The sequence below is a fragment of the Aethalodelphis obliquidens genome, unplaced genomic scaffold, assembly GCF_003676395.1.
Source record: "Aethalodelphis obliquidens isolate GAN/ISIS:26980383/991018 unplaced genomic scaffold, ASM367639v1 scaffold11, whole genome shotgun sequence".
Classification (NCBI taxonomy): Eukaryota; Metazoa; Chordata; class Mammalia; order Artiodactyla; family Delphinidae; genus Aethalodelphis; species Aethalodelphis obliquidens.
In genome coordinates, this window is record NW_020837955.1 from 12,653,726 (window position 1) to 12,672,636 (window position 18,911).

Sequence of the window (18,911 nt, forward strand, 5' to 3'; positions counted from 1 at the left end):
TATATATATATATATATATATATATATATATATATATATATATATATTGTTTTTAACACAAATCAAACCAAAAAGTCTCTGGGGGGCTGGGATTCTGCCATGTCTTTTGATTTTTTTAAGTTATTCTCTCACTGAGTTACAGTGTTTCTGTATTTTTCACAGACTTGAGGGATTTCACAGAACTCAAGGAATTAAAACGCATAGAACATACCTTAAGGATATCTTATGTTTCCAGACAGGTATCTTTGTGCCTCCCCCTTTTACAACTGTTTTAGGTACACTCTTAACTGGAAAATAACACTAAAAAATGAGGCTATTGTCACCTCCCAGCCAAAAACCCAGACTAAAACTTCTTGCTGACGTGGACATGGGGGTTGTTTGAGAGAGAAGGCCTTCGCAGAGATGCAGGACCTTCCGTGCCTTGCCACTCTGTATTTTACCCCAGGTAGGGCATCTGTGGAGGTTGGAGCCCTACACAGCACTTCCAGAATGACTACAGTTTTACCGTAAGGTGCTTCCGTGGAGGTCTGTGTTGTGGTGGCCTTCCCTCAGTCCCCCTTGGGGCTGGGCTCACAGACCCCTCTTGTTTCAATGCAGAAACACCTCCTTGGTCTTAAGAGCCTTTGGAGAGGGATATGGGGAAAGCCACTGGGAGAGAATGGGTCCACACAGCATCTCAGAAGATGAGGGGCCAGGTGAGCTGGCTGCAGGACCCCTGTTCCCTGAAATTAGTAGAGGTGGGGCCGGGGAGCTTGTAAGGAAAAACTGGGACAGTCCTTTCCAGCTCTCCATCCTCTGTCTTTTCCCCTACCTGCCCCTCAGCCCCCAACACACACATATCCACACCTGCCAGTAAGCCAACAAACAGAAAACTCCTGGTTCCTCAAGGGCCATGACCTGAATATGTAGGAAACATCTTACTTTATAGGTGGGCCTATAAAGGGCCAAGTGAGGCTCTGCAGTTAAAGAAATAAGTTGAAAAGACTGAGAAATAGCCGGGGGGCAGGGGTGGGGCCATTGAAAAAAAAGAGACAGAGAAGGATCTAGTCTAGACTGAATTGAGACTCACATTTAAAATTAGCAAATGCTTGTTTTCTCAATCCTCTACTCCCAGCTTCCTGGCTGTAGATTCTGCCTGCCCGCTCCTACTTGGACACTAAATATGGAGGTTTTGGATGGGGGGACATTTTCCTACCCAAACCACCAGCTGAGAGAACTAACTAAACCCAAGCGCATGCTGGCTCCCTCCCCTCAAGGAGCACCGGCCCGGGAAACAGTGCCTCTCAGAGTTTTCTGTTTATCTGAGCTCCCCCCACAAAAAACCCCCCAAGAACACGATTACCTTTGTCCATTTGGGCAGTGAGTACCAAGCAGTCAAGGTGACCAGACTCTCTCAAACTTAGATGAAATGATAGACAGGCTAGAAAATGCTAAATAATTTGGTATTAGGAATGCAGGCTTTGGAGTCAGATGTTCTGAGTGAATCCCATCTCTGCCATTTAGGAGCTGTGAGCCAGAGGCAAGTGGTCTCATCTCTCTATACCTCACTTTCCTCATTTGCCAAATGGGCACAATAACAGTATTAACCTTACAGGATTACTGTGGGGACGGAAGTTCAGTAAATGAGCTAACACCTGGCACACACACAGTTAAGCGCTCAAGAGTTGCCAGCTATTATTAGTTTCCTTATCTTTGGTTATAAATATTTTAAACATTTTTCAAACAGTACAATTCTTCTGATTGCGGTAATAAAAGACTGCCATTTTAAGAGGGTGGACACATCCTAGCAACTTAGACATCTCAACCGGGTCAGCTCAGCCTTTGCCAGCAGGATTCCTGCCTGTGTATGCTGTGGCCCTGGTGGGGCGTGACCCTCATTGGCAGGTGGGGAGGACTGTCCACCCTGGTCAGAGTGTGCTGCCCATTGATTCTGCAAACACTTACTGAGCACCCCTCCCTCCTGCCCCCGCCGTGAGCCACACGACCAAGACACCATCCTTCTCTTCAAGGAGGGGCCTGTGCATCATGCAGATTCTGGTCCCAGACCCTGCACAGTTCGGTAACCCCACAGTAACCCCACGAGTTGGTGTTCTCTTGTTTATTTTCTGAAGGAGAAGATGCCTGTAGTTACAGAATGGGCAAAGGATGGAAGCAGAAGTTAGCTGGGGTCTGTCTGTTCCTCCTGGTGCCTCTCCCATGAGTTCACACTTCCGGAGGAGCACTTGGTCCCACTGCTCTGCCCTGCCCCAGTTTAATACCAGGCCAATAATGCCGTCGTGTCCCTACTGAATGTGGATTGGCTGAGGAGACAAACAAGTTTCCTCACATTTGTTAATATTAGAGGATACTTTTGAGATATAGAAAAGTAAGTCTATCTCTTGCCATGGGTATGTTCTTTCTTCTCTGCTGGGAAGCTGATAGGAGAGGAGATATATAACTAGGATTCCTAGTTCCTTAAAATGACTTTGAAATCTTCCATTTTGTTTGAAGAGGTGGGGCAGGGAGAACTAGTTACAAAGGTGTTCCCAAGAGTATTCCAGGAAGAGTCATTAGAGAAGCTGACTGGAAACAGCTAGAATCAGGTGGCATTTGCAAATGAGTCAGCCAGTGCGGGGAGGGGTCAGCACTTGAGCAGTGCCTGTAGATAGATGTCCCCCATCCACAGGAAAGTCTTCCTGGAAAAGAATGAGTGACGTGGGGGACTGGAGGGACATCACAGGCAGAGGAGATAGCCCACAATGTTGGCAAGAGATGGTGCTGGAAGGGTTGGCGGGGGTCAACTAGAGAAGGGCCAGTTACACACCCTTTAGGGCGTTGGGACTTAGGAGGTGAGAGATGGCCTGGTCTGTGGTCTGTGGGGGGAGGGGGAGCAGTGAGAATGAGCTTGTGGTGGGTTGGATAGCTATTAAGGCAGAACCTAGGAGTTCCCTCTGAGTGGAGAGGGAAGAAGAAGGTGGAAGGCCAGCACTCAGGTATCTGACAGCTTGGAAAATGGCGGCTCCGTGCCCGGAGTTGATGATGCAGGAGGTGGAATCTTTGGGGTGGGACACTGGAGGCTAGAAGTGCCTGTGAGGCATCCTACAGAGATGCACTCAGGGCAGTGGGGCCAGTCTGGGGTTCAGGAGAAGACTGGCTGGAAAGAGGAGGTTGCAACAGCATCTGCAAAAAGCCACCATGGAAATGGGTGAGATTGCGGGGGAGAGATGGAGCTTGGGATGGGAATACCAGTCACGGCCAACCACACTTCACACCATTGTACATGGCCTCCCATCTACATCCTTTCTGGTCCAGACACTGAGTTCCAGCTTCCTCATTCCCTTGACTGAAGCCCCATCCTTCCACGCACAGCTGACACAACCCCTCCTGGATGCCGCTTTCCCGGTGACTCCACAATCCCATCACCTATAGCTCTCTGGGCTTGCCGCTCTGTACTGAAGTTTCCTAGTGCTTTTTTCCCTCCCTGACTGTAGCATAGCCTCCTTTCCCATCCTCACTGTAGCCTCACAGTGGCTTAGTCACCATGGCTTGAGTCAGCGAGTGGTTGGACAAATAGATTAAAGGACACTGTTACCGGCTCAGCCAGCTCTGCTTCTGTAGTTCAGTAACAAAGCAGGCCCAGCACTTTTGGTTTTCAAATTTCCTTTTTATTTTTTTTAATAAATTTATTTATTTTTATTTATTTATTTTTGCCTGTGTTGGGTCTTCATTGCTGCACGCAGGCTTTCTCTAGTTGCGGTGAGCGGGGGCTACACTTTGTCGCGGTGTGCAGGCTTCTCATTGCAGTGGCTTCTCTTGTTGCAGAGCACGGGCTCTAGGTGCATGGGCTTCAGTAGTTGTGGCGCATGGGCTTCAGTAGTTGTGGTGCATGGGCTTCAGTAGTTGTGGCACATGGGCTTCAGTAGTTGTGGCTCGCGGGCTCTAGAGCGCAGGCTCGGTAGTTGTGGTGCACGGGCTTAGTTGCTCCTCGGCATGTGGGATCTTCCCAGACCAGGGCTTGAACCTGTGTTCCCTGCATTGGCAGGTGGATTTTAATCACTGCTCCACCAGGGAAGCCCGACACTTAATTTTCTGGAGTGTATCTTTCTAGTCTTTTCTATGCCTGTGTGTGTGAGTGTGTGGATAGATACCTTTTCATTCGCACCTACACATTTTCTTCAACAATATGAGGCTAATGCAGGCAGATTATTTAAGGATCTATATTTTTGTCCCTAATGTAGCGAGAACACCTTGCTCTATCATTACACAGTCTTCGACAAAATCTTGTTAAGCCTGGAGAGGGTTAGGCAGACATTCTGGAGAGGGTTTTCAGAAAGAGTTGGGAGTTCTTGGGGGTTTTAAGAAATGCTTCTGGGGTCATCTGTTTTCTCTGCCCTCCCTCCCTGTACATTTTCCCATCACAAGCATAAGAATTAGAGACTGGGCTTCCCTGGTGGCGCAGTGGTTGAGAGTCCGCCTGCCGATGCAGAGGACACGGGTTCGTGCCCCGGTCCAGGAAGATCCCACATGCCGTGGAGCGGCTGGGCCCATGAGCCATGGCCGCTGAGCCTGCGCATCCGGAGCCTGTGCTCCGCAATGGGAGAGGCCACAACAGTGAGAGGCCCGCGTACTGCAAAAAAAAAAAAAAAAAAAAAGAATTAGAGACTAAGTCACACTCAGGGCTGGAATCTGTTTCTTCTGTTTTCTGCTTCAACATTTCTGCTGATCTGTGTTGCCCACCCAATGCATTGGAATAAGGGGTCCCTGGTGGGTGGAGGTCTGAGTACAAGCATAGGCTACCTGGATTTCCCAAAGAGCTGTGGTCACTGCACTGTCAATATTCAGAAGATCCTTGAGAGACACAAATTTCTTTCCAATCACCAAAATGTAGAAAGCTCTAATAAACTTTATTCCATCCGGTGTGCACAGTGGGGGTGGGGATGAAGGAACAAGTTTTTAGAATGTCCAGTGCATTTGTAAACTGTCTAAACAAAACAGGAAAAGGAAGCAACATTCTCACCCCCAGCACCCTCTCAGGGTACAAATATAACTAAAGCATTCTTCCCTGTCTGACTTGCCTTAGCGGTTTTGGTAGGTTCCGCGATACCCTCTATAACCACTCAGCTCTTTGGAGATGATTAAAAAGGACTACATCTTTAGGGTTTTAGACTATTATTTTAGGAGGAAATTTCTAAGCTTTAGCTTCCTCCTCTGTGTGATGGGAAAAATAACTATGCATTTCAATAAGGTTGTGATGAACATTCCATGAGATAATGTATGTGAAGTGCTTCCTGGCAAAGAATAAATGCTCAGAGAATTTTAGATACTGAATAGGAAAAGGAGTGATTATTTGACTCTATTTTGAGTTTGACCATGCAATTATGATACACGTTGGGAAATGATAAAAATTCTTTGCCTTTGCTTAGTATAGCATTCAATAAATATTGGTTAAATGAATGAATAAATGACTGATGCTATGAATAATGATACTACTTCTGGACCGTGGTTAAGATGCCTTGTCCACCAGAAATCAATAATGTGGTCTTTTTACATAGAATATGCTCTTTAAAAGTCTGTTCTATGTGTCCAGAAGTGTGTAGGGCTCTTGTTTCCTAAAGAGTTTTGTCCTATAGTCAAGCAGGCGCTGGAGATCTGTGTTTGGGAGGATAAATAGATCTCTTGTCATTGACCTATTTGTTCATTGGAAAAAATTGTTGCAGCAGCTTAGTAACTATCCAGTGAGGTCTGGGAACATGTTTTGGGGTTTGTAGTTAGTGTCAAACATTTGAATTCAACGCAACATAGTGACAGCGGCAAGGTCACAAACCTGCACGCTCTTCTGCCCCATCCAGTGGTTTTACATCCTGATTACCGTGGCTGCACCTTCACTCTGGGGCTGTTGCATTCTCCCCTGGAGGAGGGGCACACCTCACTCCAGGTTTTATGTGTTTGCACGTAGCACATCACTTCCAATCTATGTAAACTTACAGGGGTCAGATTTTTCCCCTGTAAAATGAAGGTCTTGGAAGAGAAGGCTCAAGGGCTCTTTGCAGCTCAGCCCAGGGAAGTGGAAAGAGCACTGGACCTGGAGCCATGCCTGGGAACTGACTCTGGGTCTTCCCAGCCTGGGGCCCTGAGGCCCACGTGCCTCCCTTGGAGAATGGGAATAATAATTATGGTGATTCTGAGGGTCAGAGGGGAATGACTTGTAAGTGGGGTTGTGTGGGCAATGGAAGGGAGTCGGGGGTTTCTTGTCATACCAGTTGTGTAACAGCAAAACACAACAGGGTAACACAACATTGTAACAGTGCCAGGTAACCCCACCTGGGGCTGAGCTAAAGGCCAAATAAGAAGCCAGCATTAAATGACCTTCTCTTCCTTTTTGTAACTAGGAAATTCCGATTTGCACACTGGTTTGGCCCAGCATTGCCGGAGAAATCTCCTGGGATGTGTCATTTGTTACTTTGAACTTCTTGGTACCAGGACTGCTTATTGTGATCAGTTACTCCAAAATTTTACAGGTATGTTTGCTTCAAGCGCTGTGGCTGAACTTCACTCAGGCTTGGGGTATTTCAGATGAACCTTAGCATTTCCAGGTCAAAATTTACCTTAGAATTCGCACCAGCCCAATCCTGGTTCACTGCCCAGATCCATCCCTCTGCAACGCTGAGGGACAAAAGTTTGGTCTTTTTTAAAAAGTTATATCTATGTGACTTTATTATTATCATTTGTTTTTGCTGATCACTAAAGTAATACAAGCTCATTATAAAAAATTAAAGACATAGAAATGTGTAACACAGATACTAAAAATCTGGTTTACCCCCACTGTTGACAATTTAAAGTACATTTTTTCAGGTTATTTTTCTTATAAATTTATATATATATACATATTTCTATGCAATGTGAGTATGTGTATGTATATCTGTGTACATATAAACACATATACGTATATATATGTGTGTGTGTATATATATATATAATGAACCATATAAAATGGTCAACTATAAAATATCAACTATTACCATGGTTCAACCCAATGTTTTTTTTTTAGATTTGAGATAATGCTATCTGCTTTGTAACTTCCTTTTTTTGATTAGCACTGTATCATAACATCCTTCCATATCGGTTCCTATATCTCTGCCTCATTATTTCTAATGGCTTCATGGTTCTCCATCATATAGTTGTGACGTAATTTATTTTATGGGCTTTTGGGTTGTGTCCATTGTTTCCCCATCACAAACAGCAGTGTGGTGATAAAGAATGTACACTTTTAAAAACTTGTATTGAAGTACAGTATAAATACAGAAAAGCACACCCAGCATACACGCACAGCTCACAAATTGACCACACTCCCAGAAACAGCTCCCAGAAACAGAACGAGAAACAGAGCATACGAGAAGCCCCTCCTCTATCCCTCTAATTGCTACCCCCACTCCCAGGGCATGTGCCTTGTAAAAGTGCACTGCAACAGGAAATGATCTCTATCTTCAATGTGACTATGTACAGGGACATAAAAAAGACTTGCCAGCCTCTTTCTTACCCCTTGAGGCAGCATATTTGCATGCGAGGTGCTGGCCCAGGCAGATGGCATCTACATGTCTTCATGCTCATTTCAGAAGATTTAATGCGAAACGCTTGAGTCCTCTCCGAGGTTCACCGTTGTTGAATCTTGGTTTTATAGCATATAATCTGCTAGTTGTGGTGAGCGGGGGCGTCATGGGCGTCATATGGCGAACAAGCAGGTTGAAGTGGGGCCCTTAGGTCCTGCTTGCTGTCTGGCCACTGTTATGGCCCTTTTGTTGTAGCTAAAGATCTGTGACCTTCTTAGATGCTTTAGAACCCAAAGCCAGGCCAACCTCCATCCGAGTCTTCTAATCTCTGGATCCTGTGTGAGACAGCCCCCCCATGTTAGTCCCTAGACTCTTCCCCACCAGTTGACTTGTGACCTGTTTAAGTGACGTCCCACCTGGGGCATGTTCAAGGGTATGAGGCAGATTCGGGCCTGGAGCTGAGGTCTGTAAAGTTCTTGCAGTGGGAGCCTGGCATGTGTAAATGCTATGTAAGCGTTAGTTACTATCATTATGTTAAAAGAAAAGAAGGGAGGGAAAAAGGAAGAGAAATGGAGAATGAATTTTTAAAAAATTATTTTAAAAATATTTATATGGTGTTTACAATGTGTCAGGAATTCATTTAATCCTAACCAGAATTACAGATGAGGAAACCAAGGCACAGAGAGGTTAAGTAACTTATGAAAGGGCACACAGCTCATAAGCAGCAGTATCAGGACTTAAACCCAGGCAGTCTGGTTCCAGAGTCCCAACATTTTAATTCCTCAGACACTTGTTAAGAATTTGCTCTGTGCAAAGTGTTGTTGGGGAGTAGAGATTGGTCAAGAGTAAGCAAGTCACATTCTCTATCTGGAAGGAGCTTTAACACAAGAAAGGGAAGGGGGAGACAGACAAAGGTGCTGCTATTCAATGCAGTGAAACCCTGAAACACATTAAAGAGTGATACTGAGGCTTAGTTTGAAAACACTTTGCAAATTGTTAAAAGAGAAAAAGGAGGGAAAAGGGAGAAAAAGCAAAGGGCCATAAAAAACACGGAGACCAGAAGGGGTTATTCTAATAACCTGCCTTTGAGTCCTGAATCTGCCCCTTACTTGCTGTGTAGCCTTGGCAAGTTACTTACCTTCTCTGAACCTCTGTTCCCTCATCTGCAAAATAATGATCCAACGGTTTAAGATTTTTGTGAGATACGTAGGAGATACTCCTGGTGGGACTATGGCGAGTGTCATGCCTGCCTGTAGCAGGGGATGAATAAATTACAGCTGTTGTTATTTGTTAGGCGAGACTGTTCCTCTAATCCTCTCACAGCATGCTGGGAAGAGGTACTGCTGAGATTTTTGAGAGAATAAACAGCAGGGCCCAGATTTGGAGCACCGCAAGAACATGGGACTGGCCCTAGAGCAGAGCTGGCTGGCTAGATGAGGGCTGGGCAGAAGCTGGCTGTGGCATCCGACCTCTCCTGCTTGGGCAGTCCCACTCCTGCGTCCCTTAGAGGCAAGAGGGTTCTGATCTGTCCCTTTTCACTCGTGCCTCATGGTTCTCAGCCACCTTCTGAGGAAGGACTGACTTATTCTATGGAAAGGATATTCTTTTCCTCGGGCCAGGGCCCACCTGGAAACATCCTAGGAATCCTCGAGCCCTGATGTGTCCTCTTATCCATCTGCCTCTAACTGCAGTTCCAGACACTTTGCCTATAAACTCACGGCCAGCCTTCCGTTCTTCCCATCCCAGACCTCAGGACAGCTCCTGGATGAATCGAGTGTCTGTCGTGACTCACAGTTATGAAATGGTGCTCTGAGCAGTGAGTCAATGATATAATTTAGATCCCATCACTTCCCTCACAGATGGAGGAAAAGCTAAAACCCTCACCTTAAGCCCCTGTGTGATCTGTCCCCTGCCTGCCCCTCTCGCCTCATCTTCTCCCCCTCCCTCGTGTCCTTGGGGCTTTTTCTCACACACGCCAACACACTGCTGCCTCAGGGCCTTTGCACCTGCCATTTCCTCTCCTGGATCTCTCCCCCCCAGACTTCTGCATGGGCCACTCCCCCACTTAATTTAGGTCTCTGCTCAAAAGGCTCTTCTCCAGAGAGATTCCCCATCATTCTCTAGTCCCTAATCCTGATTTATTTCTCTTCAAAGCACTTCCAACCCCTGTCAAATTCCATTTGTGTGTATTTACTTGCATATCATCTGTCTTGCCCACTAGAATGCAAGCTCCCTGAAGGCAGAGACTTTGTTTTGTTTACTGCCATAGTCCTGTGCCTAAAACAGAGCCTGGCTTATTCATTGTAGGGGCTTAATAAACACTCATTGAATGAGTAAGACACAAACTTTGATCACACTGAAAGGGCCAACAGCACCTTCTCCTTTGGGACAGTGGGAAAACCACTGGACAAAGAGTCACGAGCCCTGGATTCTAGTCCAAGCTTTATTACTGTGTGACCTTAGGCAAGTCGCTTAATGAATGTGGGCCTCAGTTCCCTCTGGAGCCAAATGGGCCTCAGTGAATCATTTAACACAATAAAATGAGAATTGCAGATATGATAATGCTTTGAACAAACTGTTAGACTTTAATATGAAAGAGATCTAATGTGATTTTGAAAATTGCAACATTAATGCAAATATAAGACTTTCAGAAGATTACTTTCCACCCCACTGGCAAAACTGACTATTGCCCATATCCCAGGAGGACTATTACATTTGTTCTCACTCTGCTCCTGTTTGTAACTTGGAAGCTGGTAAGCTGCCAGGTGGAGAGCCTGGGTGGGGCCGCCTAGCTTGCGTCTCTCTTCCTCTGAAGATACTCATAACTCAGAGACCCTGAATCAGCCTTTCTGCTGAGCTTTTTCTATCAAGACCAAAACTCTGTAAAATCAATTGAACATCAATATTAATTAGCTATATTCATAGAGACACAATAAGCAAATCATTTGAAACCATAGGACAGATAACTACACCACCGACCCTTTTCCCACCAGCCCTACCTCTCACCTGTCACTGCTGCCTCTAACTCAGGTAACCATCTCTAGGCCTGAGAAATGTCTCTTTCAAATCACCCTGACTTTTATTCCTCACAAGCAGTGTCCCCTAAAGCGTTCTCTAGAACTCCATGGGATGTTAGATGTTCGAAAAGGGTTCTATGATCAAAGGAGTTTGGAAAATGCTGGGTTAATTAAAGTTAAATGGGTTTCTTTGCTGCAGGCCTTCTCAGAGCCTTTATTATGCTCATGAACTTTGAGACTCTCCATCTCTGGAATAGAGTAGGCAGCATTGCTAAACCTGACTGCAGACCGCCTTTTCCGCACAGAGCTCTCTCTGGGCTGGTGCTCCACAGACTCTCCTTTGGGAACCGCCATTCTCAAGCCCCTACCCTGGTTGCTGTCTCTGCCCTGGGTGAGCGCTGAGAGGAGGCTTCACCGGGGCTCTTTTTTTCTGGGGCTGCTTCAGTTGCTCATGGCAATGGCCTTTTCCACCCTCTGCCTTCCCTGCTTCCTCTTTCCTCCTGACTCAGGCGTGCTCTACATCTCCAGTGGCTTTTTCCTATCAACAGTTTCCCAGGGTAATAGTCTCCAGGCCACTCCTCAGTGCCTTTGATCAGGCTGACCATGCTTGCTGGTGGGGCTTGGTTTATATTGTCACCCAGTAACCAGCACCATGGCAGGCTTTGTGACAGCTTATAGGTTTCTTGGTCCCCCTCTCCCTTCACCCCCAGGCCCCTCACCACCCAAACACTAGAATGGAAGTGCGGGGTGGGCAGTGCTACCTTGTTTCTTGCTGTGCATCCGGCACCTGTAGGAGTGTTGGCCACATAGTAAGGGCTCAATAAATATGTGTTGAATGACAGAGTGAGTGTCTGGCCTGAAGTTGGAAAACCTTCACCTATCTCAGGGCTTAACTGGGAAGTGAAATCCCTTTCGACTAAATGTGAAGGTCCTGGGTAGTGAACACGTGGCCCTTCCTTTCTCCATGCCTGGATCTCATTCCCCAGCTTTGGGGCCTGCTTGCCGGTGATGGAAGGGGAGGTTGGTCCTCTGGAAGGATGGAGTCTGTTGTCTGATGATTCTAATAGGGAGGTTGTGGATTGACCAAGCAGCCCTCAGAGGAGACCCAACCCCAGGGGCTGGAGCTGGGTCAGTGGGAGCGACCTCTCCCCACATCCACCTGTCCGCGGCTGTGGTCTGGTGGCGTGGGGTGACAGAAGGATGTGGGGTGGGGAGAAGCTTTGCTCGTAGCCTTCAGATGCTCATGTGAATGTGAAGGCAGAGAGTCTCAGGCAATTTAAAAGTGACTTTTCAAAGGACTGGGGGAGAAACTCCAAGCCTGTTGTCCTAGATGAGTAGTTCTCATACTTTAGTGATTGAGAATAACCTGGGGAGTTTATAAAAAGTGCGGACTCCTAGGCCCACTCAGACCCACAGAATCAGAGTGTCTGAAGGTGTGCCGAAGCATTTACATTTTATGGAGTGCCAGTGACCCTGATGGTGGTGGCCGTGGGCCACGTCCCCGGGAGCTCTGTCCTCTGTCCTGGTAGTGGCAGTGGTGTGACTGGCGGTGAAGAGCGTACCCTCTGAGGTACCCTTCCCCCACTTGACCGTGAGGCCTTGAGCAAGTCACTTCACCTCTCAGGGCCTCCGTCTCTTGTCCCCAAAATGAGAGCATACCCCACAGGCTTGTTTTAAGGATTAAAGTTAATCCTCAAAAGTTTATCGAGCTTTTAATTTGATCTAAAAGCACACCAAGCATTCAGTGTAGTGCCAGAGACACTTTAAACCCTGAACAAAAGTCGACTAGTCTTGTCATCTAATGTGGGGAAGGGAGCAGGGAGGAGCTGCATTTTATTATAATGGGCCCATTTTCCTTCTCACTCCCTCAAAGCTGTGGGAACTGCGGATGGAAGGAAATAGGGTAGCATCAGTCAGTGCTAAAAAAAGAGCCAAGCACATGTTCACTTGGCCCGTGAGTCAGTTGTTTTGCTGTCTGCTCACGGTCATTGTCAGACACTTGCCAGAGCCCTGGACCACAGCAGCCACAGGGCTGCCCAGCCCCAGGGAGCTGCAGTCTGGTGGGACTCAGAGGTAAGAATGATGCTTCAACATCTACCGTAGAATATGTGGCAAGTGCCACGTGAGTACCTGAAACAAAGCGCTGCAGGATGCCAACGGCAGATGAACCAGGATGCCCTCCCGGAGTCCCTGGCATTAGAGCTTGGAGTTACAGGCTGGATGGAAGGATTTCCACTGACAGAGATATTAGAGGGTGGGAAGGAATTAGTTTAAGCATGGACTGGAGTCAGACTGCCAAGGTTTGAAGCCCAGCTCTGCGACTGCTTAGTTGGGTACTATTGGGCAATTTCCTTAACCTCTTTGAGCCTCAGTTTCCTCCTCTGTAAAATGGGGATCATCACTTATCTACAAAACAGAAATAGAGTTACAGTTGTAGAAAACAAAATTATGGTTACCAGGGGGTAAATGGAAAGAGGGATAAATTGGAAGATTGGGGTTGACATACACACACTACTATATATAAAGTAGATAACTAATAAGGACCTACTGTATAGCACTGGGAACTCTAGTCAATACTCTGCAATGGCCTATATGGGAAAAGAATCTAAAAAAGAGTGGATATATGTATATGCATAACTGATTCGCTTTGCTACACACCTGAAACTAACACAACATTGTAAATCAACTATATTCCAATAAAAATTAAATTAAAATAAAGCAAAATAAAATGGAGATCATCAAAGTACATATGTCACAGAATCGTTGGGAGAATTTAAAGAGATAAACCAAGTGATATGTACAAGGATTTGGCACATAGTAAGTGCTCAATAAGTGTGAACTTCCATCCACATCATTCATTCAAAAAATATCTAGAGAACTCCCTGGCGATCCAGTGGTTGACTCCCGACTTTCACTGCCAAGGGCCCGGGGTTCAAGCCCTGGTCGGGGAATGAAGATCCCGCAAGCTGCACGGTGAGGCCAAAAAAACGCCCAAAGAACCCCCAAAACAAAACAAAAAAATCTAAAAGACACCGTACCAGGGACTCCATCCTTCTTGGCAGAGCAATGTGGACAGCACTAGCAATGAGGCTGCTGTGGGAATCGTCCTCATGTGCCCACCAGGCTGCACTTAGCCTCCTCAGAAGTGGTGCCGTTTCCCCTGCAGCCCCACCCACCTGCCCCTGGGCAGCTGTTACCCTCCCCGGCCAGTCATCCAACAGCTTTCACCTGAACACATATTCTAACTTTGATTCTACACAGCACCTTCCAGCTTAGATGCACCAGTGTGGCTTTTAGCCTATGGGTCTGAGCAGTCACCCCGCTGCAGAGCAGGGGAGCGGAAGTGGAAGGCAACTCCAGGAAGAGGGCTGGAGCCTTTTATGATGTCGCTCATCTTCAGCTCACCTGAGCTGGAGTTTCACAGATGGGGGCTTTGACCATTCATCATTAGTAGAGTGACCTTCAACAAGCTACTCAAATTTCCTGAGATTCAATTTCCTCATCTCTGGAGCGAAGATAATAATAGCACGAATCCAACGAGCAGTTTTGAAGATTAAATGTGACAATTTATGAAACAGATGCATAGTACAGTGGCTGGCACACAGGGAGCCTTTCTTGAAGCTCGGTGATCCTGATTCCTGTTGTTCTTGGCGGGGAGTGGGTGGGAAGGAAGGGGTTCTGTTCATTCAGCATCTGTTGCCTGGGTCACCGTCACCTAGAAGTGGACCAAAACTACTACACAGAAACAGTTGTATTTAATCACAGGAAAATTAAATGGCTACCCTTTAATTAGCTAATTAGAAGTATTCTAAAGAGAATATTTGAAGCCATATTTGGGTCTTGGAGTTAATCTTGCCCCAAATTTGAATGATTCTGATTACTTTCTAATTGCTTCATCTCTTGAGATTCAATAATTTTAGGGGAATGGTCCTAGGAAGGCCTGGGCAGAGCTAACGAACGATAAGAGTTTTGGGGCTTCCCTGGTGGCGCAGTGGTTGAGAGTCCGCCTGCTGATGCAGGGGACACGGGCTCGTGCCCCGGTCTGGGAAGATCCCACATGCCGCGGAGCGGCTGGGCCCGTGAGCCATGGCCACTGAGCCTGCGCATCCGGAGCCTGTGCTCCACAACGGGAGAAGCCACAACAGTGAGAGGCCCGCGTACCGCAAAACAAAACAAAAAAAAGAGTTTTGGCTATTAAAGTCTCCAGACATGTAAGCACTCACTGTGTGCCCAGCAGCCTGCTCCTGCAGCAGAAGCAGGACACAGGGCCAGACTAAGCAAAGGCAAGTTAGCAAAGCACCACGAATGTGGCAAGACATTCGGAATTGGATCTCTTACCTGGGACAGAGGTCACAGGCTGGAACAAAGCATGTCAGGCTAGTGGGTGCAGGGCCCCATCACATCCCAGGCTAACTGTGCCCCAGTCTGCGGCCACCTCCACCCCAGCCCATCCTCACCCCCTCACGCCCACCTCTTGGCACTGTTAAAGCTAAGCAGGTGATGGGGGACAGCAGGCCTTCTGCCTACTGGCTGTGCTTAGAGGAAAATTAGAATCAGGCGTAAGCGCGGCACTCTGTATGTATCCCAGGGGCAGTGTGAGCCTAAGCACTGGGGTCTTTAGAGCCTCTGGGGAAGCCCCACCTTCCCTCTCACGGACTCAGCTTCTGTGGGGCTTTTGCCCTCTGATGTGAACAGTTCTAAGGCTCCTGTTTTCAAAGTACTTTGGCTAAACCCTCTCTCTCTCGAGAGCCTGTTTCTTCACCTGTAGAATGAAGGTGTGGAGTAGGCCTTGGCTACTCAAAGTGTGGTCCTCGGGGCATGCAAAATCAGAATCTACATTTAAATAAAATAGTGCTGAATGCCTCACAGGCAGAGTGAAGTCTGAGAAGTGCTGCTCCAACCATGCATGGGCCCATCTAGCTGCAACACTCTGGTTCTGAGATGTTATGAAGCATTTGTCTGTTCCAGAAATACTGTTTTTACGTGGGACAGTGGGGTGAGAGATCATGCAGGGCTTTATTTTAATCTGGTTAGCCTGCCTCAGTTGATGGGCCATATGTCCAAGGCTGCCCACAGCCAATTAGTAGCCAGCTTCTCTGATGGATGCTGAAGCAAGACCCTCTAACTGACCAGGAGAGACTGGGCAGAAGGTTCGGAGAGCAGTGCCTGCAAGGGCTCCTGAAAGAAGAGTCCAGAACACCCTTCCGAACCCATGTCACCAGAGTTGCCTCCTTGCCCACAATCCCTCTGCTCTACTGCTGACCCTGCTCATTAGTACAAAATATTAGAGGTCCTTTCAGTTCCACTGTTGAGAATTTATTCTCCTGATATGCTCATCTAGGTGTGCAAAGATAGGCACAAGGGTGTTTATCCTACCAGCTGTCACCTCTCACCTGGGGGCATAAATGGGAAATGGTTTCAGTTTTTCAACACGTGTCACTAGCAGTGCTCTGGCCAGCTCCCCTTTCTTCCTGGGAAGGGGAGTCCTGAATGACACCTGAATCTGTGTTCACACATCTCTCTTCTAGACCATTGCATTCTGGCTTTGCACTTCCCCTCGTCAACACTATTTATAAAACGGACGATCTGCCTTATTTCTCAGGAGGCCAGCTGACCTGCGCATCCTAAGCACGGGCAGCGAGCCAGGCCTCTGAGAAGGGAGCTCTCTCCGCATAAAGCCCAAAGCCAAGTAGTCCCAGTGCAGCGAGAACGGCAGATTCCAACTCCTGGGCCTCCTCTGCCCCTCCAGGATCAACACTGCCGATGTCCTGCCGTAAACTGTGGCGCCGGCTCTGTTTTGTGTTCCTGCAGATCACGAAGGCGTCAAGGAGAAGGCTCACGACGACCCTGGCTTCCTCGGAGAGCCACCAGCTCCGTGTGTCCCAGCAGGACGTCCGGCTCTTCCGCACCCTGTTCCTGCTCATGATCTCCTTCTTCGTCATGTGGAGCCCCATCATCGTCACCATCCTCCTCATTCTGATCCAGAACTTCGAGCAAAACCTGGTCATCTGGCCGTCCCTCTTCTTCTGGGTGGTGGCCTTCACCTTTGCCAACTCGGCCGTCAACCCCATTCTCTACAACATGTCACTGTTTAGGAACGAATGGAGGAAATTTTTTCACTGCTTCTTCTTCTCAGAAAAGGGAGCCATGTTTACAGACACATCTGTCAGAAGAAATGATCTGTCTGTTATTTCCAGCTAGTTAGTTTTTCTCTGTAGGCGTCTATTTGTCACTCTCTGGCAAGCCATGGTGTGTTTTCAAAGGGAGTTCATTTCCAGGACGGTCGCACCAGGGTACCTGCTTTAAGAAAATGTAACCTATGCAAATGTACATTTACAGCACCAGTACATTGAGGGGTGATCATTCAGTATAACAATTCTATCCTTTATAAAAGTATTTGCTGTGGGTTCCTTTTCAGTATGAACTTTTTCATTGTGTAGTATGATTAAGGTTAATAATTTTTATTTGTAACTGTTCAGCAGTCTCATCTCCTACACGTAAAGCCACGCCTTGCCGGTTTCCTGAAGTGAGTCTTGGAACAGGTCCAGGACCCAGATTTTTCCTCTGAAGAGTCATGGCCACTCTAACTCCCCACCCTGGATTTGCAAGGCTGCAGGATCATTCATTAACGTCAAGAGTGCTTGAGGAATTTCCAAGGAACAAGGATTTAATTTCCAAGGAATTAAAGGTGACTTTATTTTTCATTTATAAAGGGATGCCATGGACCCCTTTAGGAGAAGCTTTGTCACGAAGTCAGACAGGAAGTCGGATGACTCCAAACATTTGACAGTGAGAACAGGAGTGATTCCCTTCGTTGATCCGCCTGTTAGATGCCTCTTAAGCACATGCTGTGGCCGGTGTTCTTGGTGGTGGGAATACAGCAGTGAACCAGACAGCCATGGCCCCTGCCCTCACGGAGCTTACTTATCTTCTAGGTGGGGGCAGCGAAAAACCAAACATAAGTCAATAGACAATATAGTGTTATGGAGTGAATTAGCGTCGTGAAGAAAATGGGACAGTGATGGCAACTTAGATGGGGTGTTGAGGGGTCTGCGAAGACCGTTCTAAGGGGTATATTTGAGGCAAAAGGTAAACCACAAGAAGGAACCAGCCATGTGAATCCAAGGGAGTGGGGCTTTGCAGGTGGAGCAGACGCTGGTGCTGGTGCAAAGAGCCTTGTGTACTTGTGGGACAGAAAGAAGAGGTGTAAACAAAGCAAACTATTGGCTCCTGTATGCCGGGCAATGTCCTTGATGCCAAGACAGAGGGGTGCTGTGCTGGAGACCATCAGTTGAGACCAGAGAGGTTACAGGGCTGGATTACACAGGGTCTGGGAGGCTGCCATAGAGAGTTTATTCTGTGTTCAGTGGGCAGCCACTGGAGGTTTGCAAGTGGATGCTGAAGTGACCTGCTCTACTGGTTGCTGTGCAGGGAATGAACTTTGTGGAGCAGGAATAAAGATGGAGACCAGTTAGGTGGCTGTTGAAGCAGAGAAAGAAGATGGGGAAGTTGGAGGTGGGTGGCATCGTGGGGGATTGTGAGAAATGATCTTGGGACATACTTTGGGAAGGCAGAGCAAACATGATGTATTGATGGACAGGATGCAGATTAGGAGGGAAAGAGAGGATTCAGGGGTGACTCCTGACAGTGATTGGATGGAGAGCAGGCAACAAAAATGGGGAAGACTAGAAGAATGGGAAATAGAAAGACCCAGAGTTTCATTTGGGGCATTTACACGTGAAACCCCAGTGAGATCCAAATGGAGAGCAGGCAGTGGGGTGCAGGGATGTGGGGTGTGGGCCTGAATATGCAACGTTGGGAGTCACCAGATAGTGTTTGCAGATTTATGGCTTTATGAAATGTCCCTGGGAAGAGAGAGAGAGAAGAAACCGGAGCCAGCGAGAACCCAGGGCTACGCCAGCACTTGGAGGTTGGGCCAGTGGCTGGAACAGTAGCTCAGGGCCTGGCACATAGGACGTGCTCAACCAATCTTTGTCACCAAGTACATCAGAGCCAGTAGTTGTCTTTGCTGGTGGAGTTTCTTGAGCAGCTTGCTTTTTAAGTAAGGTTTATTACAAGCTTGAGGACTAGAGGACAGGGATCTTTTGTTCATCTTTAGTTAATAAATTTGGTAAATTAAAGCTGATTTTTGAAGTGATGTGTGGCTGTCTTCTGGGTCTCTGGGGTGACACCTGAAGGACCAGGCTCTGATGGCCCCTGTTCCATGTGAATGACAGGCAGAGCTTTCCAGTGCACGGTCCCCTGCCTTCCCCCTTTCTGGTGGGAGAACAAAGCACATTGATTTGGGGCCCCCAGGAGCCTCCGTGGCCCCCTGATATGCCAGCACCCACGCAGAGCTCTCCTCACA

At 47.4% G+C, this 18,911-nt stretch overlaps 2 protein-coding genes across 5 annotated transcripts in view; both read left to right on the top strand.

Annotated features, from left to right (window-relative positions):
* The window catches only part of FFAR4 (free fatty acid receptor 4), a 20,356-nt gene extending 3,218 nt beyond the window's left edge, over positions 1–17,138 (top strand). Inside the window, exons 2-3 of one of the 3 annotated variants that reach the window (XM_027112083.1) lie at positions 6,369–6,497; positions 17,023–17,138. In XM_027112083.1, coding sequence (XP_026967884.1) covers positions 6,369–6,497; positions 17,023–17,073 — 180 coding nt within the window. In that variant the 3' untranslated portion in view covers positions 17,074–17,138. Of the gene's footprint in view, positions 1–6,368; positions 6,515–16,329; positions 16,949–17,022 lie in introns of those variants that run through there. The other 2 variants (XM_027112084.1, XM_027112081.1) reach the window with 2 other exon arrangements.
* The window catches only part of PDE6C (phosphodiesterase 6C), a 76,638-nt gene continuing 74,849 nt past the window's right edge, over positions 17,123–18,911 (top strand). For both annotated transcript variants that reach the window (XM_027112079.1, XM_027112078.1), the window contains exon 1: positions 17,123–17,231. The gene's annotated coding sequence lies outside the window, so the exon portion shown is untranslated. The remainder of the gene's footprint in view (positions 17,232–18,911) is intronic.